The 21,779-nt window shown below is 37.2% G+C and overlaps 1 protein-coding gene across 1 annotated transcript; it reads right to left on the bottom strand.

The window, feature by feature from the left end:
• Positions 1-1,080: 1,080 nt before the first annotated feature.
• Positions 1,081-19,841, bottom strand: LOC131928135 (sodium- and chloride-dependent taurine transporter). Its single transcript, XM_059284077.1, has 15 exons — positions 19,670-19,841; positions 19,431-19,562; positions 17,884-18,247; positions 16,725-16,857; positions 16,200-16,334; positions 14,782-14,885; positions 14,500-14,624; positions 13,378-13,490; positions 12,911-13,048; positions 12,221-12,320; positions 7,608-7,729; positions 6,237-6,416; positions 5,330-5,419; positions 3,428-3,606; positions 1,081-1,408 (listed from the first exon to the last, which is right to left on the bottom strand). The coding sequence occupies exons 1-15, from the start codon at positions 19,839-19,841 to the stop codon at positions 1,081-1,083; spliced, it is 2,415 nt and encodes an 804-aa protein (XP_059140060.1).
• Between the last annotated feature and the right edge of the window lie 1,938 nt (positions 19,842-21,779).

Below are 21,779 nucleotides of genomic sequence, written 5' to 3'. Positions count from 1 at the left end.
ATTCTCAGATAAAAAGTTAAAAGTTACACACTCTAGCGGCGGTGAAGAAATGTGTGCATCTAACTTCGATAGTTTTTATACTGCTTTATTCATAACTGGTTGTTTTGTTATTGTACTCGTTAGTTAAGTATTCTGTAGGAGAGGAATATGTATCAGTATTGTTGTAATTGATGTGTACGTCCTCTGTCTAGGCACAGTTGTTTTATTAATAATATTTTTCATTTTAGTTTAAGAATTGCAGACTAAATGTTTTCTACACACCTTGTCTCTGTCTAAATATAACTAACTGGATCGAATAAGTCACATCTCTGAGTACAAGACACTGTAATTGATTTGTGACTTATATAAGAGAAAGTTAATGTGTCTACGCGTAATGGAACAATACTTTATGTGTGCCACAGAATCAAGGACAATCTAGTGTATTTGCGCTATGTATCTCCACGCCTGAAACGTCTGAACTAGAATATAATAATAAAGTATGATTCAAAATTATATCTAAAATGTTTTTTTTATTCTAGATTGTTTAAAAAGACAATAAAATGTGCAAATATTAAAAAAAAAAATTAGCATGAATTAAACTTGTGTGCTGTTTAAAGTTGCAGACCTTAACAATAAAAACCTGTATACAACAATAGTTTCAACTAGTTCATGTAGAAACACTAACACGGGAATGTTAGTCGCTTCAAATGTCAATTAAAGATTATTAATTTAAAAGAAAAGAAACCTTAAGCAATTTCAAACGTTATTTTGAGTAGAAAATGTGTTAATTAACTTATTAGCAGCAAAAACATTGCATTCTGAACCTTATTAATTTAGGATAGCCATGTTTTAAGGAAATGTTAAATTCAGATAAGAAAATGAACAATACACGTATGCTGACAAAGTACTTCTTTTTCGTTGTCGAATTTTTCTAAAATTGCTTAATCTGTAAAATGTGCCATGTTTTAGTCTGAATTAAAAGTGATACAGGGAATATTTACTAATAAAAATCTTGTGTTTACAGCCTCAGAGATGTCATCGCTTTCTTTGATGAAGCTCTGAGTAACACACAACTGTGTCATTATACAACGAATAACAGTGTCAGCCAAAGATCTTAATAGGCTGAACCACATAAAGCCTAGCCCCCACTTGACCAAAAAGATTCCCCACCAGACTTGTGTTACTGGGGTTAAAGTCCAACAACTGACAGAGCCCCGTGGACTGGAACCAGTTGAAGGCCAGACAAATCCGAGTGTCCCTGGCCCTCAGACAGTCGAGGGCGCAGAACGTCGGTGTTTCTGTAGTGATTGTGACAATGGGAGACAGACTGAGTACCGTGTCGTCGTACGATGTGTAGTGCGCTTCCATGGGATCCATGTACGTCGACATCGCCTCAAGTTCACAAAAGTTAAGAACGTTTGTCGTGTACCTATAACATAAAATAAATAATCAAAATGATATAAACTTGATAATAGAGAAATCGGTTGAAATCTCGAGTTCAGATCCCAGACTTGAATCACCACGACATTGCTGAGTCGACCCAGCTCTAATTGGTACCTGAACTACATTAGGAAGAGTAAAGACTGCTGGGCATATTGCTGACTACATATTTAATATACCGAGCACCATTATACATGTTGATATATGATTCATCTACCCCAGTAAGGCTACCTTACTTTACCCGAAGCTTTAAAAGTAAACGCCATGGTAAAACACATTGTTTTTCTATTTTTAGATTTCCTTGATTTCTGATGTTTCTTTTTGTAGACGTATATTGTTTAAACCAGGGGTCTCCAAACTACGGCCCGAGGGCCGGATGCGGCCCGCGAGTTCCTCTCATCCGGCCCGCGGAGATCTTTTTGTCCACGGAAAAACGTTTGTTGGTGCTGGCTGAGGAACTTTGCCCAGAAAAATTAAAGACAAGCCTGGAAGAAACTGGCCCCCGAACTGAAATTTGTTAGATAATGCGGCCCTCGGACTGAAAAGTTTGGAGACCCCTGGTTTAAACGGTCATACCGCTACATATGAACACAAAATAAAATATACGTAAGATACAAATGAATATTAAATTATGTGTACAGTGTACAACGATGTAATGTATGTAGTTATGAAATGGGTGATAGCGTAGTGAAAACAACCAGCGTAAGCTAATCAAGGCTATAACTATTTCTCAAATATGGTACGGGATTATTTCACACTTAATAAAAGTCTCATTGCTTGTTATCTAAAACTATTACTGCAAGTTTCAATTCTATTAAGCTTCGAATGGTAACGTAGATGTTGACTTTTATAGATTCTTATAAAATTCTTATTAAATCGACTTATAAAATACTTTGATCTGAATGGTTCAACTGCCTCCCTAAATGACGCAGAAATCGGTGTGATACAGTCAAATGGTTTGGATATGACTTGTAAATTACTCTAACCGTAACACACATAAAAGACAGCGTGTTTCAACTATAATATAAATATTTGTATATAGAAAACTGTTCAGTGGCGAAGGCATATATAGACCACCCCTATATATATATATATATATATATATATATATATATATATATATATATATATATATATATATATATATAAGCTACTGAAACTGGTATTTTTAAATTGATACACATATATCGGTATGATGGTCAAGTACTTGTATATTAACATTATTGTATATCCCATGGGTGGCGCGAGTGATTATTACTAGCATTAGTGAATAAAATGTGTACTAAAATATTATTGTATTTACCCTTAACAATACCTTATAAGTCTAAGAAATCTCCCCAACACTGGAGTCGTACAGTTCAAGACAGAAGTTCCTGCCACAAGAGGATTGACCTGCTGGTAGCATAAGTCACCAGACACCAACGGGAACCCTGGCATCAAGCGCGGGTCTGTTCTAAACACTTCGATCGTGAAGTTTTGCAATTTCGGAGCGCCGTAATCAAGTCTGGTAGCAAAGATACAACTATATATATATATATATATATGTATATATATATATATACATATATATATATATATATATATATATATATATATATATATATATATATATATATATATATATATATATGTATCTCTCTCTCTCTCTCTCTCTCTCTATATATATATATATATATATATATATATATATATATAAAGAGAGAGAGAGAGAGAGAGTGACTACATTTTCCCAGTAAAAAAACGATTTTGAAAGCAAGGCTACCCTATTTAAGTTCAGGAAAGGTATCGAAATTAGTTACAAAAATGCAATAAGATTCTGTTTTTTAACATTTATGTTTATCTTCGTCTATTTAAAAATATTTTTTTTTAACTTTTTAAATTAAAAAAAAAAACTAAATACAAATAATATTTGAAATGTATACTACCCAGCATGTTTATAAATGGGGGTACTATAAAAAATTATTATTAAGATTTAATGTATTTTGCTAATTAATTAAGAATAGCCTACCTATTTGAGAATATAATATGGTTGACCAGGTACCATCCTTGAAAATCAACCAGCCACCAGCTTGCGTATTCCGATTGCGTGTGAGTGCAATCATAGTTTGCTAGGTTTTGGACTCTGATTCCATTATTTCCCAAAGCAGGTCTTCCCCAATCAGGTGGCGATGTACTAACTTGAGAACTCTGATATGCAGGTTTGAAAAGGGCAGCATTTACCAAATTTTTGGAATCCACGAAACGGCATAGTAAAGAAACGATGAAGACGATGACAGGATAGAGAGACATGTTGTCTTTGTAACACCACAGTTGTTCTGACACTCAGTCTCGTTGCTAACGTTAGCTTGCAATACATGATATTAAACAATATGTTGGGATTGTCCGTTGCAAAGATACGCCAATACAATAGATATTTTGTCTGAATAATTTACTGACTTCTTTATAAAACAATGCAAAAATAAAAACAAACAAAACATTTTATGATCAACTGTTTCTCTTGTTTTCTTTTTCGACATTGTATTTTTCAGTTCTTGTCGTCACTTTTCTACCGTGAAACGATGTATGATTTTAAAAAAAACGTGTTCTCTATATGTACGGTTCGACAGCGGTATTGTGTCTTTGTTCATTTCGTCAAACGGTCTGTTACCCTATCGTAACCACTGCGTTGTCATCAAATATTGACCAACGTGTCGGTTTAAAAAAAAAAAATTGGTTCGGTTGAAGTAAATGAAATAAAAAAATTAAGTTTTCCGCCGTTTGCTGCCGCACCAAAAATTAAACATGAGATGAGAAATTAAGTGAGCTAAAATCTTGTAAATTATATTTTTTTTAAATGATCAGTTTGTTACAGCTATTTATAAATCAAATCTTTGGTTCTTACTTTCATGTTTAAAGAATATAGAAAAGTACTGTAATCGTGCATGTCAACGGTAAATTGTATGTGTACCGTTTTACAATATATATATATATATATATATATATATATATATATATATATATATATATATATATATATATATATATATATATATATATATATATATATATATTTCAACCGGTAGGGGGTCTGAGCCACCACTATACCGTGAATTCTGTACAACTGAATAAAATAATAACAATAATAACCCATAAGGGTATGAATAGATTTACTACAGATTTTTTTTATGTAATTAGTGTTGCCTTAATTATAAATTTTTGCTATACAAATAGAATCTACATAACTTTTTAATAGCTTGGGACTTTAAGTGCTTACATATGCGCTCGCTTTGAATGGTTGATCGCCGACCTAGGACGCTGTAAATAGGAGGCATGGCCTACTTTAATATTGCTAACATAATCAACGTAACTAGCGTTACATGTGTAGAACAATGTTGTGGGATATAGTAATGAGAGGTACTCATTAAATACAACTCATGTTGAGGGAAAAGTCTCAAAGGTATTTGAGAGGTCCATAAATTATTAAAAAAATAATGCACGACGTAGTTACAATTAATATGGTTATAAAATCCTGCCTGTCTGGTTTTTTTCGGACTTTACTAAAGATTGGATGTATCTGTTGTTTTTAATATTTTCGGTAATTAAATAAAAATTTAAAAAAAGCAATAAAAATAAGCATTGCACATTTGATTGCTATAACTTTTTACACACAAATGCAATAGCGTTTTTTATGTAAGGAAATTTTAAAATTAATTTTTGGGTTTCCTTGATAACGAAAATTGTTTCGACAAATTTTTTTATGCAGTTGATTATTTATATTCATTAGTCAAACATGGTTTAAGTATTTCAAAAGCTTCAGAAAACCTAGAAACAATAATCCCTATACTTTTAGTTAATTCCCGAATATATTCGATCATTATCCAATTAGTTCCTAACGCTGATTAAGCAAAAGACTGTTTAGGTTCATGGAGACCTGATTTTCCTCTAGAATTATTTTGGACAAATCCTCGTTTGGTCTCAGCTGATGTTCCTTTAGTCTGGGGGTGGTCAGGATTCTCAGACGCTGGTACAGGGCATTGGATGAAAATAGGATGACAATAGAAATCATTGGATGAAAATAGGATGATTATAAAAATCATTGGATGGAAATAGGATGATTATAGAAATCATTGCATGAAAATAGGACGATTATATAAATAAATGGATGAAAATAGGATGGTTTTAGAAATCAATTGATGAAAATAGGCTGATTATAGAAATAATTAGATGAAATAGAATGATTATATAAATCATTGGATGAAAATAGGATGATTATATAAATCATTGCATGAAAATAGGATGGTTAAAGAAATCTAAGGTGAAAAGCTCTTGAACTTAGAAGTCAGAGGTTTAAAATCTATTTGATTTCAACTATAGAGATAGATGTGAATAATACTTTCGATAAATTTCTATTTTGAAAATGTGCTGATTTAAAAAAAACAATGGTGAAAAACAAATAGTGTAGGAAAAGTGTTTCAAAGTAAAAATGATAAAGTAAATAAATATTGACCTTATATTCAACAGGGGACAGCGTGGTCGGACACTAGAATGAACAGCTGTTAACACAAAAGTCTCTGTTTCGGTTCTCTGGCTCCACGCCTTTGGATGTACTTACCATTTGGGAAAGTAAATACATCTGTACATGAGACTGACAACCTTATCCCTTCATGCCACAGAAACGGGTGAACGCTACTATTGAGCTTTATAGTTCATAAAGTGTATCTCTTTTATATTTGAAATCAATGGGCCTCACGTTTATAATCAAAATAAAATGATTTTGAGTATTGTATCTAAAATATATAGCAATGTACTTGTAACTAGTAATCAACGAACACACTAACCTCTATAAGCGTCCCTGGCGTCACGACCAAGCCCTGGATCATGAAGACCGGGATAAGGGCCACACTGACGAGCGCTAATGTCCAGCCAATCCCGATAGCCCACGACGGGAAGACGTAGGTGACGAACTTCCGTTTGTAATCCACCTCAGAGTAACTGGCACAGCCCAGCGTGAAAATAGCCTGCAATAACAAGTAGTAATAACAAAAGATAAACTAACAATAATTGTTATAAAGCAAAAACTATCAACTGAGAAAAAAAAACTAAAATAAAAATATACAAATCAAAACCTATCAATTTACATTTCTGAAATTGCAAAATTACAAAATAAAACGAATTATTGACAAACAAATTTTAAAAAAAAAATAACGAAGAAAAGAATTAAAACAAGCATTTAAAGAAGAAAAAACTAGTATCTTACATAAAATAAAAATTTACCATAAACAAAACTATTAACATTTAACTTAACCATTTACAAACAACCACTTACAAATTACAAATTAAAAACCAAATCGAACAAATAACAAACTAACAAAAATTCCTTTAAAAATATTAAAAATTAGAGAAAATAAACTGGGAGTGATCTCCCCTAAACATTCTCGAATATTCTTATATGAAACAACAGGGGATGGCAACTCGGGATACAGACATGATTTTTAATCAATTTTTAATTACTTTTTAAAATAGAATAGAATTTCGTAGAAAAAAGAATTGCACACCAAGTAAACGCAAAACAAAATGTGTATAATAGGGTGAAATATTATTAGTACTCTGTACATTCACATGTGTTTTTTGAGAAATCGGAAATAGCGAAAATTACTACTTTCGTTCAACGGAAATTACTCAAAGTTTGAAAGAAGGCAGAGAATTAGATTTTTTTACTGACATGTGAAATTTCAATTATCTATCTAAAATAGTACTCAAGTTATAGGCTTTTGAAAAACTGAAAGTAGAAAGCGTTCCTCTTACGGTTATCGGAAATCTTTCAAAAGTTGATACGAATTTACTCAAGTTATTGTGTTTACACACACACTTACACACTCTCACACAGACATATGGACAACATTGCAAAACTTGTTTCTTCGACACAGGGAGGTGTAAAACGTCGAGATTTGCAAAAATCTCGATTTTTTTTTTGCACGATTACAAGACTATATCCATACTTCGTATACACGAGGAAGTAAAAAAATCTAACAACATGATAGACAGAAAAAGGGAAACAAAATTAACCTGTTTATTAAGCAAAATTAACAATGTACAACAGAAAAAAAATAACAAATCACAATTTCTGTCTCCTATAAACTTATATTTTTTTATTTATAAATTATTATAATATTCTATTTAATCTAGACATACAGAACAACACATCCTACCAATGTATAAAACGGACTGAGAAAACCATTAAAGATCCGGATGTACCAGCGGAGGAGTTTTGTTACCAACGTGTTGTTGAACCCAAACATGATGATTAGGTTATCACAGAAGCGATCAATACCTGTGTAGAAGTTAGTATAAGAAATACAACATATCCTCTTTGTAACTGTTCTTGATGGGTAGGCTACAAGTCAGCTGATAAAGAGAGTAATATAGTGACATAAACCATATAAGTAACTAGAAAACCACATTCATCTACCATAGACACAATCCACAACTAGACAACCACATCCATCTACCATAGACACAAGCCACAACTAGACAACCACATCCATCTACCATAGACACAAGCCACAACTAGACAATCACATCCATTTACCATAGACACAAGCCACAACTAGACAACCACATCCATCTACCATAGACACAAGCCACAACTAGACAACCACATCCATCTAACATAGACACAAGCCACATCTAGACAACCACATCCATCTACCATAGACACAAGCCACAACTTGACAACCACATGCATCTACCATAGACACAAGCCACAACTTGACAACCACATGCATCTACCATAGACACAAGCCACAACTAGACAACCACATCCATCTACCATAGACACAAGCCACAACTAGACAATCACATCCATCTAACATAGACACAAGCTACAACTAGACAACGACATTCATCTACCATAGACACAAGCCACAACTAGACAACCACATCCATCTACCATAGACACAAGCCACAACTAGACAACCACATCCATCTACCATAGACACAAGCCACAACTTGACAACCACATGCATCTACCATAGACACAAGCCACAACTTGACAACCACATGCATCTACCATAGACACAAGCCACAACTAGACAACCACATCCATCTACCATAGACACAAGCCACAACTAGACAACGACATCCATCTACCACAGACACAAGCCACAACTAGACAATCACATCCATCTACCATAGACACAAGCCACAACTTGACAACCACATCCATCTACCATAGACACAAGTCACATCTAGACAACCACATCCATCTACCATAGACACAAGCCACAACTAGACAACCACATCCATCTACTATAGACACAAGCCACAACTAGACAACCACATCCATCTACCATAGACACAAGCCACAACTAGATTCCAACATCCACCTACATAAACACAGGCCACAACTAGACAACCACATGCATCTACCATAGACACAAGCCACTACTAGACAACCACATCCATCTACCATAGACACAAGCCACAACTAGACAACCACATCCATCTACCATAGACACAAGCCACAACTAGACAACCACATCCATCTACCATAGACACAAGCCACAACTAGACAACCACATCCATCTACCATAGACACAAGCCACAACTAGACAATCACATCCATCTACCATAGACAAAGCTACAACTAGACAACGACATTCATCTACCATAGACACAAGCCACAACTAGACAACCACATCCATCTACCATAGACACAAGCCACAACTAGACAACCACATCCATCTACCATAGACACAAGCCACAACTAGACAACCACATCCATCTACCATAGACACAAGACACAACTAGACAACCACATCCATCTACCATAGACACAAGCCACAACTAGACAACGACATCCATCTACCACAGACACAAGCCACAACTAGACAACCACATCCATCTACCATAGACACAAGCCACAACTGGACAACCACATCCATCTACCATAGACACAAGCCACAACTAGACAACCACATCCATCTACCATAGACACAAGCCACAACTAGACAACCACATCCATCTACCATAGACACAAGACACAACTAGACAACCACATCCATCTACCATAGACACAAGTCACAACTAGACAACCACATCCATCTACCATAGACACAAGCCACAACTAGACAACCACATCCATCTACTATAGACACAAGCCACAACTAGACAACCACATCCATCTACCATAGACACAAGACACAACTTGACAACCACATGCATCTACCATAGACACAAGCCACAACTAGACAACCACATCCATCTACCATAGACACAAGCCACAACTAGACAATCACATCCATCTACCATAGACAAAGCTACAACTAGACAACGACATTCATCTACCATAGACACAAGCCACAACTAGACAACCACATCCATCTACCATAGACACAAGCCACAACTAGACAACCACATCCATCTACCATAGACACAAGACACAACTAGACAACCACATCCATCTACCATAGACACAAGCCACAACTAGACAACCACATCCATCTACCATAGACACAAGCCACAACTAGACAACCACATCCATCTACCATAGACACAAGCCACAACTAGACAACCACATCCATCTACCATAGACACAAGACACAACTAGACAACCACATCCATCTACCATAGACACAAGCCACAACTAGACAACCACATCCATCTACCATAGACACAAGACACAACTAGACAACCACATCCATCTACCATAGACACAAGCCACAACTAGACAACGACATCCCTCTACCACAGACACAAGCCACAACTAGACAACCACATCCATCTCCCATAGACACAAGCCACAACTAGACAACCACATCCATCTACCATAGACACAAGCCACAACTAGACAACCACATCCATCTACCATAGACACAAGACACAACTAGACAACCACATCCATCTACCATAGACACAAGCCACAACTAGACAACCACATCCATCTACCATAGACACAAGCCACAACTAGACAACGACATCCATCTACCACAGACACAATTCACAACTAGACAACCACATCCATCTACCATAGACACAAGCCACTACTAGACAACCACATCCATCTACCATAGACACAAGCCACAACTAGACAACCACATCCATCTACCATAGACACAAGCCACAACTAGACAACCACATCCATCTACCATAGACACAAGCCACAACTAGACAACCACATCCATCTACCATAGACACAAGCCACAACTAGACAATCACATCCATCTACCATAGACAAAGCTACAACTAGACAACGACATTCATCTACCATAGACACAAGCCACAACTAGACAACCACATCCATCTACCATAGACACAAGCCACAACTAGACAACCACATCCATCTACCATAGACACAAGCCACAACTAGACAACCACATCCATCTACCATAGACACAAGACACAACTAGACAACCACATCCATCTACCATAGACACAAGTCACAACTAGACAACCACATCCATCTACCATAGACACAAGCCACAACTAGACAACCACATCCATCTACTATAGACACAAGCCACAACTAGACAACCACATCCATCTACCATAGACACAAGACACAACTTGACAACCACATGCATCTACCATAGACACAAGCCACAACTAGACAACCACATCCATCTACCATAGACACAAGCCACAACTAGACAATCACATCCATCTACCATAGACAAAGCTACAACTAGACAACGACATTCATCTACCATAGACACAAGCCACAACTAGACAACCACATCCATCTACCATAGACACAAGCCACAACTAGACAACCACATCCATCTACCATAGACACAAGACACAACTAGACAACCACATCCATCTACCATAGACACAAGCCACAACTAGACAACCACATCCATCTACCATAGACACAAGCCACAACTAGACAACCACATCCATCTACCATAGACACAAGCCACAACTAGACAACCACATCCATCTACCATAGACACAAGACACAACTAGACAACCACATCCATCTACCATAGACACAAGCCACAACTAGACAACCACATCCATCTACCATAGACACAAGACACAACTAGACAACCACATCCATCTACCATAGACACAAGCCACAACTAGACAACGACATCCATCTACCACAGACACAAGCCACAACTAGACAACCACATCCATCTCCCATAGACACAAGCCACAACTAGACAACCACATCCATCTACCATAGACACAAGCCACAACTAGACAACCACATCCATCTACCATAGACACAAGACACAACTAGACAACCACATCCATCTACCATAGACACAAGCCACAACTAGACAACCACATCCATCTACCATAGACACAAGCCACAACTAGACAACGACATCCATCTACCACAGACACAATTCACAACTAGACAACCACATCCATCTACCATAGACACAAGCCACAACTAGACAACCACATCCATCTACTATAGACACAAGCCACAACTAGACAACCACATCCATCTACCATAGACACAAGACACAACTTGACAACCACTTCCATCTACCATAGACACAAGCCACAACTAGACAACCACATCCATCTACCATAGACACAAGCCACAACTAGACAACCACATCCATCTACCATAGACACAAGACACAACTAGATTCCAACATCCACCTACATAAACACAGGCCACAACTAGACAACCACAACCACCTACCATAGACACAAGCCACAACTAGACAACCACATCCACCTACCATAGACACAGGCCACAACTAGATTCCAACATCCACCTACATAGACACAGGTCACAACTAGACAACCACAACCACCTACCATAGGCAGAGGCGACAACAAGACAACCACATCCACCTACCATAGACATAGGCCACAACCAGACACTCAACAACAGCCACCAACATTACAATTCTGCTGGCTGAGTAATAATCAAAAAGTTGGAATACGTACATCCCACCCTGAAAGAATCACCATAGCGATATACATAAACTCAAATACAAGTTTTAAAATTATTACATAAAAAGTACCTGAAACATAGCAGGGAAAACATTGTTTACTACGTATAGTGCAGACGACTGACAATACAATTCAATTGTAGGAGAAACAGCTTTATTTAACTAAAGCCGTCTTCTAAACTGTCAATTTTTTTTAAAATATTTTTTTTTGCCATTCAGTTCTTGATTGGTAGCTGGACAGTTACAACTGTTTCGATTTTATAGAGAGGCCATAAAGCTGGTAAAACAATATTTTAGCAGTTTAATTTCAGGTTGAAAGAGATAAAATCGGGAGTGACCTTCCTCGTACATTTTCTCGTATAAATGTATGGTTGAGATTTTAGTGGAATCGGTCTGTATAAATGAATCTTTTTCAGAAAACATAAAGAAATAACATTTTCTTTATGAGAATATGATAACAAATTATCAAATTCAAGGTGTAAAAATTTCGAGATTTAAAAAAAAATCACACTTTAGATTTTTTTTCACTATTACAATACTTTAACTTGTACTCCAAGTGTGAGAAAGTAATATCGCTTTAATTCAGTACTCACTTCCGTGACCATTGAGAGTCCAATAATGTAGCTGACCACACAGACCACAACTGTGAATATTTCTTTGCGGTAGCCTCGTCTTAAGATGTCTGGACACAGGTCGACACAGGCAGAGATAAAGCCCTCAACTGCAGCAAACTGAAATACGCGAAGCGTAGCTTTATTCTTAACTTTTTTTAAAGATTTTAATTAGATTTTTTTAGTTTGTTTGTTTGCTTGTTTGTGGGATGCGTCAAGTCAAATCTTGTAACTTAATTTTGATCCCTTTCTCGTGTTCTGATTTCGTTCGTCTCAATAATGCAAGAATATCTCATGTTTAATCTAATTATTAGGCAGTGGTTAAACATTACAATTTATTTAAAATATTACTAAATTCAGTAATAAAATGGGAGATAACAAGATAAAATATTAACAACTCTCTTTCTCCGGTTGCTTTTTAAGCCTAGTGGTATCATCCAAAGACCCACCTGGCTATCTAAGCCTAGCAGTATTATCATGATGAAGAAACAAGCCGACCAAAATGGAGCTAAAGGCATCTGTGAAACAGCTTCAGGGTAGGCGATGAATATAAGACCAGGGCCTGTAGAAGAAATGAATGGAAACGGTTGCTCCGAGAAGATCAAGCAAAAAGTAATAATAACATCAGGTAGTGTTAGTATCGTATTAAAGTTAAGGCAATACAAGTACATCATACACTTAGATCGATCAATAAAATTAACATACCTAATTAATTAAAAATTTCTTTCTTACCTCATGTACTAGCTTTTATCAAAAAGTTTAGCCCCAAGTGCTCTCAACATTGAAATATGGGTGAAATGTTTTCAACTATACAGGTTTAAATATTATTTTAATAAATTGCTTTCGGTAGTTTCTCATATATTAGAGATGATTACGTATACCGCAGTATATAAAGTAGCGCGTTGTTGACTGTTAGATCATCCTTTGACACAATACCTCTAGTTCCACTCACGCAAAAAAAAATCTGTTTTGTTTTGTATTGAAAACTCCGAATAGATGATCCCAAGAAGAAGACGCCAAGAAGACTGGATACACCTGGGGACAGTTGGAGAGACTAGCCCAGGACAGATGCCTGATACACCTGGGGACAGTTGGATCGAGACTAGCCCAGGACAGATGCCTGATACACCTGGGGACAGTTGGAGAGACTAGCCATGGACAGGGATGCCGGATACACACGGGGACAGTTGGAGAGACTAGCCCAGGACAGATGCCTGATACACCTGGGGACAGTTGGAGAGACTAGCCTAGGACAGATGCCAGATACACTTGGGGACAGTTGGAGAGACTAGCCCAGGACAGATGCCAGATACACTTGGGGACAGTTGGAGAGACTAGCCCAGGACAGAGATGTCTAGAAAGCTCTAGTCAGCTGGCCCTGTCCCAAGAGTGGCGACATGGTAATCCATTTGGATAAAATATACGTTAATTATGTTATTGAGAATTGACTTAGACAACTTAAAATCAAACAAAGTACGTTTATGCTTTTATTTCTTGTGGGAAGGGGGAGGGTTCTATTTGTTTAACTATATTATTTAAACGGACTAACTTATGTACAAATAAAAACTTACCCGCCTCAGCAACGTCCTCTATGGAGATGTTTTGTTTGAAAGCCATGTAGCCCAGAATAGAGAAAATAACAACACCGGCAAGAAGACTTGTCAACGAGTTCACAAGGGCGAAAATTAGACTGTCTCTATAATTTTGAGAAGGGTGAAATGTATATTATTCTCTACATTTGAGGACCAGGCTTCTGTTACAATTAATGGAATGTTAATTACAAGCGCCAGTATCGCGGAACAATAAACCAAATGTTGCTGATATAATGTAAAGCAAAAATAGTTTTTCTTCACCTAAAGCAGTTGTGATGGAACTTGTTGTAGCTTCCCAGTGCCATCAAGGTACCCAGTGATATAGCGTAGGAAAAGAATATCTGCGTGCCTGCGTCTACCCATACCTACATATAAAATTTAATAATAACAATAAATTTACCATACAATACAAAAATTGTTTTTACAGAACATTCTAACTAGTACTATCCACGTTTGCAGCCAAGGTCAGTCGTAGTTCGTTTTCCATATTAAGTGAAAATTTATTTTAGCCTGATCTACTACTATAGCCTACATGTGTGTTGTGAAGGTCCATTATTGAATGGAAGCTTTGTATACGCCCAACATTCGCCTTTATCCATCAATGCACTTGCGGCTGTAGTAATTTATTGCTTTTAATTACTATTTTCCCATAGACAGGTTCATGCACAAGATCCGTGGTAGACAAAGTAGCCGTACATGCAAGCAATTAACCATTTTTGGTGTGGTCGAGTCGGTTAGGCTCATAGTTTCTGAACCGATTAGTCCTGAGTTCGAACCTCCGGGCAGATGAAGCTCGATAGCTGGGGACAGCCACTCATCTATGAGAGACAACTCTAAAATGAAACAACTGCTGCCTTGTAGTTTGTTCTTGGTTGGACAAAGGCTAAGAAAGCAAATCCTAAAAGAAAAGCAGTCTGAAATCGGATTCAACGGCCTAAATGACGAACATCCCGTTGACAAGTATACTTAATTGTGTTGGGAGGAATCCCTTTCAATACTAAAATTAAGAAAAAAGAAGAAATAGCATTGTCCCTAAAAACATCTACTAAAATAAAATTAATACATGTTGTATGTAGTTTTTACTTTTCACCTGGAGAAAGCACATCAAAACACCCAAAGTAAAGGAATCAAACAAAATAAGGAAACTGGCAGGAACGGACTGGGGAGCAAATCATCACATCCTGAAAAAAAAACACCACACCAGCTCTATCGGACCTACCCTAGGATATGAGGCTAAACAATACCTGCAGCATGGTTGTGTTGCAGTGGATCCCGAGCCACTAACAAATACAAAGGAGTGAGATTGCTGACCAGCTGGCGAAAATCGAGGGGAAAGAAAAACAACCACACAAAAAAAGAATCATTAAAATACAAACACTGGACCCTACACACCACACTCAAGGAAAAATTATATGGGGCACCCGCGGATCTGAAGACCACAGTCAAGTTCATACTCGAAATTGGACTTCCTTTAATCCTCCAACATAAACTCAAATAAAAACGCAGAAGAAGAAGTTTATTTTTTATTTTTTGCTACATTGATACAACATTCAACTCACATAATCCCGAATATAATTTATTATATTTAAAATCAGTATGAATTCCTGTCCAGTTACTTACAAAAACTGCTGACTTCTTAACTAGTTAACTACTTTAAATAATTAACCACATGAAACTACCTGAGCATCGGCTAGGCGCTCCCACTTAGGGTCTAGGTAATACAACAACCCCTGGGTGGACCCTTCCAGCGTGACGCCCCTGACTAGTAAGATGAACATGAAGACGTATGGGCTACTCACAGTGAAGTACATGACCTGTCGATGTAGAACCACATCCATATAACTTATGTTGAATCTTCTTCTTCATTCTTAAGTTTAGTGTTGAAAGAGATCCCTTCCAACACAATTAAGTATACGTGTCAACTCGTTACGCGCTGTTGACTCCGATTTCAGCCTGCTTTTCTTTTTGGATTTGCTTCCATAGCCTTTGTCCAACCAAGAACAAACTACAAGGCAGCAGTTGTTAGATTTTAGAGTTGTCTGTCCTAGATTAGTGGCTGTCCCCAGCTAACGAGCCTCATCTGCCCGAGGGTTCGAACTCGAGACTTTTCGGTTTAGCAACCATGAGCTTTACTGACTGATGAAGTTTTATATAAAATTATATTAACATTTAAAAATAAGACTATATCAGCTCGAGTTTCTTACCTTCCCAGACGACTTAATCCCCTTACAGATGCAGACGTAGACGATGACCCAGGCCAGCAGCAGACACAGGGCGTTGTCCCACTTGATGGTACCTGGTTCTCCAACCCCAGAGGACAGGCCCAGTACCTTACGTCTAGTGGTAGGGTCAGACGATACGTACACTTACATTGTGCTTGAATAAAACTTTACACCTTCTATTTAAAAATTGCATACAGTTTTGTAGCAAAATTGATACAATATGACATAAAGAGTTAAATATATCATTTCAATATACGATGCTGAGGTTTTAGAGATGCTCTTTACATTTCGGTTGGTTTACTTTCTTAAACTCAAACAGAACAATTACATTAAATACTAATGGGGCGACGTAGCTGGGTGGATGAGATAATACGAAAGTCGCGAATTCGAATATCGCGCTCGAGATTGTTCGACTTCAATGAATAAAACAAGCTATGATGGGTAAATGGTTCAAGTTAGGGAGACAAAGGCGCTGTGCAAAGTGCTGACACACCATCCATCCCCCCCCCCCTTGCATGCCGAGGACAATGATACATATTAACTCTACTTCAACTGTCCGTGTTTTTCTTGGGCACAAACAGGAAAAGATGATGATAATTAAATATTATTTTTCAGTCGTAAACATGCTATATTAAAGACAAAGGATATTCGACAATGATTGTTTCCTATGTTGCAATAACATTATGAAGTACATTATTTCCAATTCTAATGTTGCTAAGATCAAATTAACGCCTTTTTTCCAGCTACAAAAAATAAATAAATCGCACAGGCATATATTTCCATGTCTGGTTAGTTAGAACTATCGCAGCTATTAAATATCATTGCCATACATGTACAGTATTTCATACAGTAAGACTCAGAGGTGCGCATAATTCTGCAAGGCTTGACATAAAGCGTCGGCGGTTTCAAACATATTAGGCATCTCTTCGGTGGGGGTGGGGGGCGCTACTCTTATCGAAATGAAATGAAAAATATATTATTGATATAGAAAATATATACTAGAATAAGCGACACCCTCCGCCGTCAAATTTTACATTTTTAGAAAAACATTCTAAACGAACTCTGTTTCCATTTATAATCTGCCTAAATGCTGAACAAATTTAGGAAAGAGACATATGTTACAACACAATGGTAGAATTACTCCCAAAATTCTGTAACCGGATCTGACGACATTGCCTTTTGTCTAAGCTGGAACATTTTCACTCGTCCGTTGTCTTGTATCTCCGTGACGTCAGAATACAGATCCAAACTGATTGTGTTCGAGTCATTGATGGGCGATTTTAGAACATCCCTCAGAGCCGTGTTCAGTAGGTTCTCAGTGTTGTTGAAGTTCAAGGTCGGGTCATCGAACATGGAGCAGTTGGGCGTGTTCCAGGCGTTGCCGCAGTGTGACCAGGGGAGGGTGGTCGTGAAGGAGGCGAAGACGTAGTAGAACGCCCAGGAGAGGATGATGTTGTACTCGCAATTGACTAGAAAGATGATGGCCGCTGTGGCGTAGCCAATACCTGGGAAAAAAATAAACATTAAACTCTTTTATTTTATTTAATTATCGAAGAAAACCGGTAACCTGCATAGTGAGACAGACAATCAACTAGAATACAAAGAAACAGACACAGGTCAGTAAAAGCCCGGAGATTTGTGTAGGAGAACGACACAATGAAGATGGGTTACCACTGGGGACAGAAGATCTAACCAGAACAGATTTGCTAGAAGGCTCATGTCGGCTGCGTGGGTCAGTATTTTATGTATCAAATACCTTTACAAACATGTTTTAAGCGACCTATGCTTTTCTTTATTGTAATATGAAATTATGGTAATTTTTGTATATTTAACGAAAAGAAACACACAGAAAATTTGCAAGTGATTGTGCATGGGATCTATTTAATGACAACTTTATTTCTGACACGCTCTGAAACGGAGGAAAAACAAACCTTGGACACGTTTTTTAAAAGCCTGCTTGAGACAATGAGGAAAGCGTGGCGAAAAAAAAAGCAAAAAAATAAAAAAATAAAATATCCGAGAAGATAACACACCTTTAAACAGAGGCACTATCTTCCAGTCCTGCAATCCCTTCAAAATCCAGAGTCCTATATTCAAACACTTATGACAGCACTAGAGAGGCTAAAAAATACCTGCAGCAGAATTGTGCTGCAGTGGATAGCGGGCCACTGCCAGATCCAGGGTGACGAGATCGCAGACCAGCTGGCAAAAATTGGGGGAAAGAAACCACAACCGGAAATTTCGCTACACCCAAAAGAAATAAAAAGAATTATAAAAAACAAACAAACGCAAATGTGGTCTGTCACACACCCTCACTACATTAAAGACGACGGCTATTATAATTTAACACGAAAAAAACAATACATAATCTTTCGACTTAGAACAGGCCACAACAGACTAAATCAACACATGCACAGAAAACTGAAGGTTGGGTGTAGCGAAATGTGCCCTTGTGGCAAGGCCCCGGAAAACACGGAGCACGTACTCCAGGAATGCACTTTGTATAGCCAGGCACGAGACAGACACTGGCCCCAGCCCACCCCACTCAGGGTAAATTATATGGGGCACCTGACAAACTGGAGACCACAGTCCGGTTTGTCCACGAAGTTGGACTTGTTGTCTAAATCCTCCACCATATTTACAATTAAGAACGAAGAAGAAGAAGAAGAAACCGAGAAGATAACACACCTTTAAACAGAGGCACTATCTTCCAGCACCCTATGCCACCCTCGCTCATAAACTGTCCGAGCGACACTTCCAGGAAGAACATTGGGATACCTCCAAGAATGACGGAGATGAAGTATGGTACCAAGAAGGCGCCTGTTTAGATGAAAACAAATGACTGAAATAATTGTATACAATAACCCCAATTTTTAATGTTTGAAATCGTGAACAAAATGTCAAACGTACATATACAATGCCCTTACCTCCACCGTTTCGGTAACACAGGAACGGGAATCTCCAAACATTGGCTAGACCAACGGAAAACCCTATACAAGCGACGAGAAAGTCAAGTTTCTTGGCCCATACTTGGCGTCTACGGAGTTTTGGTTTACGTCGACCTATGCCAGGCTCCTCCACTTGATGGGCATCATCCATCTCGAGCATGTCCCTCTCCATCACACACATGCATGTAAAAACAATGGTTCGTTTAACGCCAATATACATCGGCGAGTTAACTTAGCTTACAGTCGCTTTGTTGTTCGTAGATATAGTGTACAGTGAAGCAGTGGCGTCTCTAGATGGGGTTTCGCCCGGTGCGAAACCTTACTGTGTCACCAACCCCAACCCCCCCTAACAAATGCAAAAAAGTACAAGGTTTTATATATATATATATATATATATATATATATATATATATATATATATATATATATATATATATATATATATACTTATGTTTATAAATAGGCATATGTAAGCCTAAATATATATATATATATATATATATATATATATATATATATATATATATATATATATATATATATATGGATGTAGCATTGGTTTCTATACAGTTAGCAAGTTTAAGTCATAGTATCACCGCACCATCCATGTCGCGAATTGGCGAATTGTGAATCGTTCTTAAAAGACAATTTAAATATAATTAAACATTAATTAAACTGGGAAAAAAGCATTTTTCTTCTTTATTTTTTACAATTTTTTTGTCTTGGTGTCACCCCCCCCCTCCTAAATGGTGTCACCCGGTACGGTCCGCAGCCCCCCTAGCGACGCCTCTTACGTGGAGTTACATTAGCATTGATCATGTTTTAGCTGTCGCAAATTGAATGTGACATAAAATAAAACGTGTCGAGCAACATAAAGCTTCTAACATTTATCTTTTGTGTTTACACATTAATTTGTGAATAATCCTATTCATAAAGGGGAAAATTATAATACCCAAGAAATTAGTGGTATAATTAAACAGAAATTAGATATACTTTTAGGATTTTAATGTGAATTGCTAATGATTTCTACTTAATATGTGCATTTTCTAGGTGCACCATCAAAACGCCCCGGGACAAAACGACCCCGACAAAGCGGCCCCGTCAATATGACCCCGACAAATCGACCCATTACAAAATTACCCAGTCAAAATAGCCCCGTCAAAAGGGACCCGGCGTAGAGGCTCGCGGCAAATTGACTCGCGACATATAGGCTCCCGACAAGTGGGCTCCCGACATTTAGTCTATCGACAAATTGCATACTGGCTCTCTACAAATGGGCTCACGACGTATTGGCTCCCGACAAATGGGCTCCTGACATATCGTTTCCGAGAAAATAACTTCGACAAATTGACTCCAGACAAATTAATCGTACGACCACTATTAGCATAAAAGTAACCATTATGTCTAACCCACCAAATACGCAGAGTTCCTACCTCCATTACCACTATAAGCGCTAATAATAATGTTTGAATGAAATGCTGTAGCATGAACGAACAACAATTCATAAATAAATCCAGTGTTAAACAGCTAAATTTAACCAAATTAAAAAATTTGAAAATGTAAAATTTACAACAGTAAAGAACTTTAAATGTATGATATTCATACATGATGCTTACAGGATAACGACATATTGTTTTGATAACCTACAAGCATACTGCAGGTAGGGATGTACAGCGTGGACCTCTCTCCCCTCATGCTGAGTTGGAACAACCGACTCATTATGGAAGTCATAGATAGATGACGCTTAAATCTATAACATACTATCTCTAATACTAGATAAAATAATATAAAAATCACATAATTTATTCATGCTAATAATTAGCAATTATTAATCTAATTTTTTTTCTAATTGTTAATTAGATTCAGAGTGCAGACACATGGGCAAGATGAGACCATATCGATGTTAATAAAATGTCGCGATAACCTAACCATCTAAATTCAAAATCGACAACAAATGAAAATTTTTAAGAGGGACATTTGGATTGTGGTTTATTGCACTTACAATTAATCAAATATTTTAAAGAATAACAAGTAAAGGCATGTGCCGCAGTCATTACATTGAAAATTCCAACTTATATTTATCTGTCGA

This window comes from Physella acuta, unplaced genomic scaffold (genome assembly GCF_028476545.2).
Source record: "Physella acuta isolate Inbredline_101_S28 unplaced genomic scaffold, ASM2847654v3 ptg001466l, whole genome shotgun sequence".
NCBI lineage: Eukaryota > Metazoa > Mollusca > Gastropoda > Physidae > Physella > Physella acuta.
This window is presented reverse-complemented; position numbering and strand designations above follow the sequence as displayed.